This window comes from Polypterus senegalus, unplaced genomic scaffold, assembly GCF_016835505.1.
Source record: "Polypterus senegalus isolate Bchr_013 unplaced genomic scaffold, ASM1683550v1 scaffold_3790, whole genome shotgun sequence".
Taxonomy (NCBI): Eukaryota; Metazoa; Chordata; class Cladistia; order Polypteriformes; family Polypteridae; genus Polypterus; species Polypterus senegalus.
The window spans coordinates 15,322-24,905 of NW_024380482.1; the positions used below are offsets into that span (position 1 = coordinate 15,322).

Sequence of the window (9,584 nt, forward strand, 5' to 3'; positions counted from 1 at the left end):
GGCAGCACGATGCAGACCCCGCACACACACTGGAGGCTTTCGGGGGTCCGGAAGGTCTTGTGCAATGCCCTCCTAACCGAAGTTGGGGCGCTAGGCTCTGGTCACGGCCACTTTGTCTGGCCCACCGGCCTGGCACGCATGGCCGACGGAGATCTGGTGGTGAAAGACGGGGGCAGCGAGCGCGTGCAGATCTTCACCCGGGACGGCCTCTTCAGACACGGCTTTGCCTGCAGCGGCGCCAGCCTCGGCTGTCTGGGGAACATCGCGGTGACGGCACACGGCTGCCTGCTGGTGTCTGACGGCTCCAAAGCGCTCCGGGTCTTTTCCAAGGAGGGGCAGTTGCTCTGCCAGCTCAAGTCGCCAAAGATTGACTGGAGGAGCTCTCATGGGCTGGCAGTGCTACCCGCTGATAAGCTGATGGTGACCGACTGGACCGATGGTGGGAAGGTCCACATTCTGTCAGTGGACTGGAGGACAAACGGCGTCTCGCACAACAACATCATAGAGGGCTTCTGCCGACCCGTGCAGGCAGCCCTGAGCAAGGTGAGCATCTCTGTGTTAAGGGGGTCCGAGGGGCAGAAGGACTTGAGACTGGACTTGCTGGAGTGCCCTGCGGGGAGAGCGCCAGGGTACCAGCAGGACCCCAGGACTACTTCACGACTTGTCACTAGGGGGGCACATGCCCTGGGTTTTCCCTGCATGGAGTCTCCTCCTGGTACTCTGACTTCCCTCCACTGTCTGAAGACATGCAGGTCAGGTAAACTGGCCCGTGTGTGATGCCCTGCGATGGGCTGGTGCCACGTGCAGGGTTTGTTCCTGCCTTTCACCCTTTGCTAGACAGGATAGGCAAGATTAGGTGGGCTAGAAAGTGACACGACGTCACCTCCTCACCAAGACATCAGAGTGACCCTGTGGTGCCAGGTGACCGCTGACCGCAGTGTGGTCTTTCTGCCACTTGGCTGACCTCGGTACAGAGCCCCTCAATGCCCCCCATGCTGTGGCGTGTGGCGGTGCCCATTCAGTAAGCACCTCTGTGTCTCTTTCCAGAATGAAGAGCTGCTGATTGTGGAAGGGCAGCTGTTTGGGCAATACGAAGGGCGCTGCCTAAAAATGATCGACCCAAAGAAAGAGCTCAAGAGGAAGGTTGGCCCGGAACTCGCAAATGGCGCCACCTTTGTGAACCCTTCAGCGGTGTGCGTCGATGCCGATGGCAACATCTTCGTGGCAGATGAGGGCCAGAGCTCAGTTCACATCTTCAACCCTGATGCCACCCTCAACGCCCTTGTCGTCAGCAGCGGACTTCAAGGGCCCACCGCACTCTGCCTGACCGAGCAGGGCTACCTGGCAGTGGCCGACTGCTACCACCGCTGTGTGAAGGTGTACAGGTACAGATAAGGGGGGCTTTAGACGTCAGACTCGTGGTGGGGGGATGGATGGATGGGCACAGACAAGCCAGCTACTTAAAAAAAAAAAAACAAATCAAATCAAATCTAAGTCTGCTCCTCAATTCAAGATGGCGTCCTGATGTAACGTGGAGCTCGAGTGTGCAAAGGGCTAGCAGAACACCTGAGAGGACACAGGGGGCGCCGCTGAGCACATCCCTGTACCTGCGAACGGCGCTGTGACTTTCACCAGTTCAACACCAAGAGCCCCGGCCCTCTGGACTTGAACCCGCGCTGCCTTCCCTTCTAAGCAAGTGAAGAACATTCTGGAGACTAGGGGTGTGACGTAATATGCATTGGTCCCCTCTGTGGGTCCCGGAGATACGGAGCTCGATGACGGTATGGCGCTCAAGTGACACGGAGCTGCTCTCCGGTGTGCCACGAACAATGGAAGGAACAGACAAAGAGAGGCACAGCCTGCATGCTTCAGGTCTCTTTATTAAGACGGCAGATTCGGGGGTCGGTGAGCTCTCTTCAGCAGGGGCCATCCCGTGCGATCAGGATCTCTTTTCGGGTTCTTCTGCAAAAGAACAATTGATGGAGACGGTAAGATGGCGCTTCACACGCTAACAATCAAACAAACCATCAAAGACAGAAGCGGTTCACTCTACGAAGACACCCTCTTATATCGGAGCCTCACTCATTGCCAGTTCCTGGGGTCTTCCTAGTCAGGGGCGCCCTACACTGTAAAAAATTAAATGTTACATTTACGGGAAAAACGGGCAGCTGTGGTTGCCAGAATTTGCTGTAAAAAAGAAAGTGACGATATTTTCAGGTATAACTTTATAGTAAAGAACGTTTTTTCTTTATAACGCACTCCAATAGAAGTGACCGTTTGACTGTAACCTGAAATACACGGCCTGCCATAAATACACCAATCGTTAAACCGTTAGAAAACGTCAGCACGGAGTCTGCATTAGTAAAGTAACGACAACCAGCAGCAAACCTGCTGTCTCATTGAATCCCATGTTTAAGGAAGTCCTGGCACATCGACTGGTGAAGAAGTAAAGTCTGCCTTGGTGGTGTTTGGTGGCCTACTGGTGTGCCAGCTTATCGAAGAAAACCCACCAGAAATCAACCTCCATAACCTCACAAAACCTTCTGCACGCGGGCAAAAATAAGTCCGCTAACTTTGTTTGTTTCTCGCACTGTGCGAAGGTGTGCGGCTCCAATACGGTAAAAGGGGGCGTGTCCTTATGCAAATGTCGTCACTTCGGTGTTACGGAGACTGCGCTTTACAATTGTTTAGATACCGTCGCTATTTAAGTTCTATACTGTCACGTGAACGGAGAGTTCTTCAGTGTAACTGTAATGTATCAATAAACGAAATGTGGCATATTTTGAGGGTAAAAAAATATCGATTTTACAGAACGTGGCTGTACAATACAGTGCGATGTATTGTTTAATTTTCAGTAGAACATAAACTTTTTTTTCAGAAAAGGTGTTTTACTTTCTCCAGTCACAGTATTTTTACCATTAAATGTAATGACATTTATACAGTGACAGGGCAAGGACTTCATGAGCCACAGCCTGTTGTCTGGGCTGCTAATGTCCATCCGGGTCTTCTGTGTTGCCCATTTTGTGAAACTGTCGGCGCCGGTTGTCCTGTCCAAAGATCTTTGAGCAGATGGCATACTAAGTAACGAACAAAGGTACCCAGCAGGGTCAGGTGGCAGACCCCTCTGCGGCCGCTCCGGCTTCAGGACCCCGGCAATAACCCCCGTATGTTTAACACAAGAGTGGTAACATGAGCGCACTTAACTGGAGGGACGAGAGTGTGAAGGACGCCTCTGCCATGTCACCGCTCCTTCGTTTGCTGACATTCAGCCTTTCTTTCTTTCTTTCTTTCTTTCGTATTTACGCCCCTTGTATTTTCATTTGCGTGCTCACATGCAGTACACTTGGCACATTTTCCAGACAGCCCTGTGCCAGGCCTCCAGACACACAGGGGTCTGCCACTACTGAGCTGCAGCCTAACCCTTCTTATGGTATTCATCGTGAAAGGCACTATATGAGACAAAGACAAGCACATGCAGTTAATCCACGTGAATACTCACAGTCGCTGGGCACAAAGCTGGCACTCATTGGCATACTCGTTCCCATCTGAGCCACAGACCGGCGCGTAGTTCAAAGGGCATGGCCCATCTGACGTGACCCCGATGCAGTGGGGCACCTGCAAAAGGAGGACAAGTGACACTTTAAGCAAGACGAGCCAGCCACTCGATCACAGAGCAAAGAGAGGGCAGGTACAAGCTGGGTGGGCAGCGTGACTGAGCAAACAAAGCCCTGGGTGTGCCCATCAAAGTGGGCACTAAGCCCAAAAGTCTGAGCCTTGTAAGCCTTTTGTTAAATCCGTGAGACTTGTGCCCATACAATGGCGTCAAACTGCTGCCTGCCCAGCTTGTACTGCCGACGATGGCGATGACTGCGACAACGGGCACTTACCTTCGCAATGCCGTGCTGACCCGGCTCTTGCCAAGATGCACACGCGAGGTGCGCGATGCCCAGCAGTGCCAGGAGGATCACCGCTTTGTCCATGTGTCCGGTAGCTCGTCTCTTCTGGATCTGAGGACAGCAGCCGGGAAGAAAGCCGTTTACACAACTGACCCGCCGGTGAACGCCTACGGATTGTGAAAAGCGGCCTTGAACGTCAGCGCCCAGCTGGCGGCGCCCCACACCGTGTCACCAAATCCACATTAATGACATATGGTGACCGATTAAGGCGCCGCCGGGTGTGTTCGTGGGAAAACTTCCCATGCAGTAGGCGACACAAGGCTGATTTGGGGACATCGCTGAAAATGCTTAATGACACTTTAACGAGTCACAAATAGCATTGAGGGCGGTTATTATGGGAATCCTGACAGCACTGGGGGTCCCTAACACGGTGAGCTCGTGAAATCAGACAGACGGACGAGGGTTCATGCCCGTTGTGGGGGTTGATCTGGGCATTAGTTTTACTGCCATGCGACGTGCTTCTTGTACAGTCACGTGATCACCTGGGCGTCTGGAAGAATCGGAAGATGAAATGACCTTTGAAGTTCACGTGACTTTGTTTACGTCGAAGCTGTGGCAGCGGACCCCGGCGGGTGGGCATGGGCAGGGCGAGTGAGCAGCTGGGTGAAGCTTCACCGGACACGTGTGGACATGTGGGAGTGAATTCACTTTAACGGGCGGCGCTTTGGGTTGCGTCGATTTGTTCTCGCCGTCTGAGGAGTTCAAATAAACTCGGGTTTTATTGTCGTGTTTGCTGTTTTCTGAGTAGACGACATGACGTCTTTACGCGCAGAGCTCGCGTGGCGCGTTTATTTTAATGAAGAGGATGCGGTGGTCGTTCGTTAGACAACAGCGCCCCCCAGTGCTCATTTACCTTTGTGTGGCTATGGGATTGTGACGGCACATACGCCCATTAATAACAAGAATCAAATCAAATCAAATGATTTTCCTTTCCCTCCGCACAACCCGGGTCTCGCGCAGACACCGAGCAGCCTCGCCGTGGTACACACTTGCGCATGCGCACCGTGCATGTTATCGCCCCTTTAACACGCTGAGCCATGGTGACACTGGCCGATCAAGTGACGTGACTTTGTCATTTCTTTTGAGGCCGCTATAATCAAACAGGAGACCAATGAGTCTGGGGCACCAGCAGAAGACTGGCGTGGCACTCTGGTCGAGGAGACCACCCTTCTGTCCTGTGTTTTTGACATTCCTGGCAGAAGATCCCAAATCATTCTTGCGGGCTCTCCACGTTCCGGCTTTCCCTCTTTAGGTTGCCACCTTCCCGCAGTGGGGTCATTCGGAGCCCCCCACCTCCTCACCTGTGTGCTGCGTGACACTTTTCATTTATAAATTGCCTTTACTCTTTTAGTCGGCCACTCTGAAGCACACAAGGTTTCCATGTCGCAGACTGTAAGCCCTGGCAGGTGTCGACTACCCAAATCGTGCTATCGTCATGATGGTGCGTACTGAAAAACTGACCTGCTCACTGCAGCATGGCGTAGAGGGAAGCGAGCTGCCAGTCCAGCGGTGCCCCGTCGTTCATGTCCTTCCCATGCTGGATGTCCAGGTCCACTCTGGCAGGCATCTGTCCCAACAGCTGATGTCCTCTACCTCCGTGGGTACATTCGAGATTCGTCCCCAAGCCCACTGGCAGTTGCCTTGTATCTCGTCACTAAACTTGGGGGCACACTAAACTATGACCTGGCATACAGAGGGTGGTGTAACCTCAGTGGACAGGGACAACAGCAAGGCTCAGAGGGGGCACAGGAGTGTGGGGTCTGGAGCCGATTCTGAGGGGCACACATGGGTGGCTCAGCTTCCAACATGACTGCCTCTCTACAGAGAACATACACCCCCCACCCAGGGTTTCTGGCTGACAATTGGGGTCCCGTCCTGCTGAAGCGCCAGTCTTTCAGGGAGCTGCACGTCATCACCTGGAGCCAAGCGTGATGGCAAAGGTACTGAAGGAGGTTTGATCAGTCTGTGCCCATCAGCAGTTGGTGACGGTGGGCACTGCGCGAGCCGCTATAATAAAGGAAACAAATCGCTCCAGGCGGGGGGTGCAGTCAGTGACCCCTTGCAGGTACATCACACTCACCCGCAGAGGGCACCCCTCAAAGACCCCACAGGGTCGATGATCACCGCCAAGATGTCCCCAACTTTCAGTCGGCGCTGCTGCGGGGTCACGTCAGACCACGAGGGACGAGAGACGGTGACTTTTATTTCATTTATTTGCAGAAGTTTGAAAGACAGAAACAAAACGAACACAAGCGTCCTCACTTATGAAGGCCAGGTAAGCGTGAAGGCCACCCACGTGCGACTGGAGCTCAGAGCAAAGCATGCTGGGCCGCTGCATGCTTGATCCCGTGCCGAGTGCGTCTTCTTTGGTGGGCTGCCCGCTCAGTTCAGAGGCGAGAAAGCCGTGGGAATGAGAAGCTTGTTGTACTGCGAGACCAAGTAGGTGACACTCTCCCGGACTGGGGACACAAACATGACAAGGCCAACGAGTGAGAAAATGAACAAAGTGAACAAGGCGCACAGACTGAGAGAGACTAGACGAGACGGGCCACCACCTACCTGCTGCCACCACCCGGGCGTCCCCGTGGGCACGATGTCTCATTTCTGCCCGCTTGTCAGGACTCTCGTACCACCAGACGACGTTAACTGGCAAAAACAAGAAATGTGAAAGGACTGGAATGAAAATTGCAGGAAAGACCCAGAAGTGGAATTAAAATACAAAGCACGGCCATCGGAAGGCGAGGAGCTCCTCTTGGAGACTCGTGGCGGCCAACGAGATTTGAGAAATAAAAATAAATAAATAAACGCATTGATGGGAAGTACAGGGGGAGACCTCCCTGGGAAAAGCGGAACTTCACCGAAGGGTTCATGTCTGAAAAACGTGAAGGTTATAGCGACGGGAGACATCTGCATGTCATCTGGGGGTCCTTGTTGGCCAGGGAAGGACTGACTGAATCTCAAGAATCCAACAAAGTGTGCAACGATGACCTAAACATGGACCACCGGGGTGCGCCACCCAAGGATGACCTAAACATGGACCACCGGGGTGCGCCACCCGACAACAACCTAAACACGGACCACTGGGGTGCGCAACCAGTGGACGACCTAAACACGGACCACTGGAGTGTGCCACCCGAGGATGAGCTAAACACGGACCACCAGTGTGCACCACCCAACAACGACCTAAACATGGACCACCGGGGTGCGCCACCCGACAACAACCTAAACACGGACCACCAGTGTGCACCACCCAACGACGATCTAAACACGGACCACCGGGGTGCGCCACCCGAGGATGACCTAAACACGGACCATCTTCAGTGAAGCTGTGGACAGAACACAAGGGTACGGCGTGGACCACAAACCACCTGAAGATGACTCGGGGTGGGCCGAAGAAACGCGAGGGAGAAGAGCAGCATAAACTAGAAGGGCTGCGTCAACTGTGGGCTTCCATTTAAATGGCAAAGTGACGGCTAAACGTCTCAAATGTAACGGAAACGTGTCACTTGTTGCCATCTGATGGAGGGGTACTGAAGGATTAAAAATCACACGAAGTTCATCATCAGCGACCTTGAAGTTGTCAAAAACGATACCCACGAGCTCAGGTTTGAAATTCATCATTCTGCACCTTCTCTGAGGGGCTCTAAAAGGGCGAGGACCACCAGTAAAGCATCACAAATACGATCAGCCACCTCGAGATGGCACAAATGACACCCCACATGCCACGATTACCGACCCCCCGTTACGTTTTGTGACCCCACTGGGGTTTGGTTGACGCACAACTTCATGGTTTTTACTGAAGACCCCTACTGGTTTACTTTTATCAAAAGGGTGTCATTTCCTACACAAAATGGGGTCCCAACAGGGTCTAATAATGCATGTTTTGAGGGTCTACAGAGGCAAAAATAGGAGGATCCCCAAAAAGCTCAACATCTTGCATCACTAAACATCGACAAGTCTAACACTATGTGACAGATTGGGGGGGCAGTTGGGGGTCTTGTAGTGTCAGAAGGTGCTGGACAGAAAAAAACAACTGAAGGGATTTCAAAGAGTTCAGTAGGATCGAATCACATGATCCACACGCCAAGTCAAAGGGCACATCACCTCAAACGGCCAGACGTTATACCCACACGCTCTGACTGTTGCTTTACAATCCAAAGGCACCGTCGTAATCTCGGACGCATTCTCTCCACGCCAGCACAACTGTCACCGCAAAATAGGACTTTAAAAGGCACATGAAATGACACCATTCCCCTTCATGTACGAGGATTAAAAACACGAGGGTTGGTGGTCTGGCTGCTCATGCGTGGCATGGCATCTTCCACCAGTTGTGTGCCAGGGCAGGCACATGACCAGCTGGCTCTTCTCTGGTGGTTCACACACAAACTGTCCCCTTGTCTCTCTAAAGTGAAGTCACGTTGAGAGCCTGTGGTCAGGTGTTAGTGGGCACCTCAATGTGACCCACCATGGCAGTAGAACGTGTGACAAGGTAGAGGGTCTGCAGATAAACTCGGACTTTACCTTTGTTTAAATCTCCAAATTCACTGTGGAAGACCCCAATGAGTTGAGCGTAGCCAGGACTGGCATGAGTGTTAATAGCAGCTTGGAATGCAGGACCCCAGACAGCAGGACCCCCAGGTTTCATCTGGAAGGACACCAATTCATAGACACCTGCAAAAGGCAGAGATTAATGAGACAGGGTGGCAGCTATCAGGTAGCACAACAGAGACAATGCAAACTCGGTCCTCTGCTTCTCACTTTTGTGTGTGGAGGTCTGAAAGCCACCGGGGGGCAGCCTTACAGAACTCCTCAAAGAGCTGTCATAGTGCCAGTCATGCCAATGACAGGTATGATGACGGGGACCTTATGGAGAGGCGTGGCTGGGCACTAATGGCCATACTCATTGTTTACTGGACTGGCACCTTCTCCAGGGCCGACTTCAGCCATGTGCCCAATGATTCCAGGAGAGGCATTGCCCACCTGTGACCCTGAATTAGTCAACAAGCGATCAAGCTGGTGTTTAAGTTGGACCAAAGACAGAGGGCATCCCTTCAATTTAAGGAGGGCACTTAATGAGGGAACAGTAGGTACAGGCAGAGGAAAATGGCCCCCCTAGCAGCTGTGACTAAAGAGGCAGAGTCCTTACCTTGTCTGGGGGGTTTACCCAGCTTACACCATGGCACCAAATAGTTGACCTCACTATCCTGAGAATTCAGCATGGGCATCATCTTTGAAATGTACTTGGACATCCAGTCGTGGTCCTTGGCGAGGGCTGCGCGTACCGCCGTCCTCTGGGCATAGCTGTCTAACAGAGAATGGGAAAGCACAGAGACATTAGGCATAAGGTGGCACAAGTTAACATGAAGTCTAACCAGAGCTCAGCACAACTGCCAGGCCACATGGTGGTGGGCTACGCTTTCTAGACTCTTTACAGCCCACCCATCCTGTAGCCTGGCTACGCCAGTCCCATCCAGGTACATGTGAACAGGTGGGCACTTCTGATTGAGCCTGGTACAAAGGTCATGCCCAAGACATCTGCCTGACACCTCCTACAGTTAAAGTGCCACCAGGAGAGCTCAGGGCCCCCAGCCAATCATTTAAAAGGCTGCACTGACGTGCTGGAGGTGG

The 9,584-nt window shown here is 52.8% G+C and overlaps 3 protein-coding genes across 3 annotated transcripts; 1 reads left to right on the forward strand and 2 right to left on the reverse strand.

Annotated features, from left to right (window-relative positions):
* LOC120520231 (E3 ubiquitin-protein ligase TRIM32-like) lies at window positions 1-1,763 on the forward strand. Its single transcript, XM_039742758.1, has 2 exons — window positions 1-543; window positions 1,048-1,763. Exons 1-2 carry the CDS (start codon window positions 10-12, stop codon window positions 1,393-1,395), a joined length of 882 nt encoding a protein of 293 aa, XP_039598692.1. The 5' UTR covers window positions 1-9; the 3' UTR covers window positions 1,396-1,763.
* A 99-nt stretch (window positions 1,764-1,862) lies between these two features.
* Window positions 1,863-4,099, reverse strand: LOC120520233 (probable pancreatic secretory proteinase inhibitor). Its single transcript, XM_039742760.1, has 3 exons — window positions 3,888-4,099; window positions 3,500-3,615; window positions 1,863-1,962 (listed from the first exon to the last, which is right to left on the reverse strand). Exons 1-3 carry the CDS (start codon window positions 3,978-3,980, stop codon window positions 1,917-1,919), a joined length of 255 nt encoding a protein of 84 aa, XP_039598694.1. The 5' UTR covers window positions 3,981-4,099; the 3' UTR covers window positions 1,863-1,916.
* Window positions 4,100-6,151: 2,052 nt separating this feature from the next.
* On the reverse strand, window positions 6,152-9,313 carry nipsnap3a (nipsnap homolog 3A (C. elegans)). The gene is made up of 4 exons (XM_039742759.1): window positions 9,103-9,313; window positions 8,478-8,627; window positions 6,516-6,602; window positions 6,152-6,415 (listed from the first exon to the last, which is right to left on the reverse strand). The coding sequence occupies exons 1-4, from the start codon at window positions 9,296-9,298 to the stop codon at window positions 6,339-6,341; spliced, it is 510 nt and encodes a 169-aa protein (XP_039598693.1). The 5' UTR covers window positions 9,299-9,313; the 3' UTR covers window positions 6,152-6,338.
* Between the last annotated feature and the right edge of the window lie 271 nt (window positions 9,314-9,584).

Excerpts from the sequence above, each read along its gene's own strand:
- LOC120520231 (XM_039742758.1), top strand. The coding sequence starts at position 10 with ATGCAGACCCCGCACACACACTGGAGGCTTTCGGGGGTCCGGAAGGTC. Across the intron at positions 544-1,047 it reads TGCAGGCAGCCCTGAGCAAG|AATGAAGAGCTGCTGATTGT; the intron begins GTGAGCATCTCT and ends GTCTCTTTCCAG.
- nipsnap3a (XM_039742759.1), bottom strand. The coding sequence starts at position 9,298 with ATGCCTAATGTCTCTGTGCTTTCCCATTCTCTGTTAGACAGCTATGCC. Across the intron at positions 8,628-9,102 it reads GGGTAAACCCCCCAGACAAG|GTGTCTATGAATTGGTGTCC; the intron begins GTAAGGACTCTG and ends TGCCTTTTGCAG. Across the intron at positions 6,416-6,515 it reads CGCCCGGGTGGTGGCAGCAG|TCCGGGAGAGTGTCACCTAC; the intron begins GTAGGTGGTGGC and ends TTGTGTCCCCAG.
- LOC120520233 (XM_039742760.1), bottom strand. The coding sequence starts at position 3,980 with ATGGACAAAGCGGTGATCCTCCTGGCACTGCTGGGCATCGCGCACCTC. Across the intron at positions 3,616-3,887 it reads GTCAGCACGGCATTGCGAAG|GTGCCCCACTGCATCGGGGT; the intron begins GTAAGTGCCCGT and ends CTCCTTTTGCAG. Across the intron at positions 1,963-3,499 it reads CAGCTTTGTGCCCAGCGACT|AAGAACCCGAAAAGAGATCC; the intron begins GTGAGTATTCAC and ends GTTCTTTTGCAG.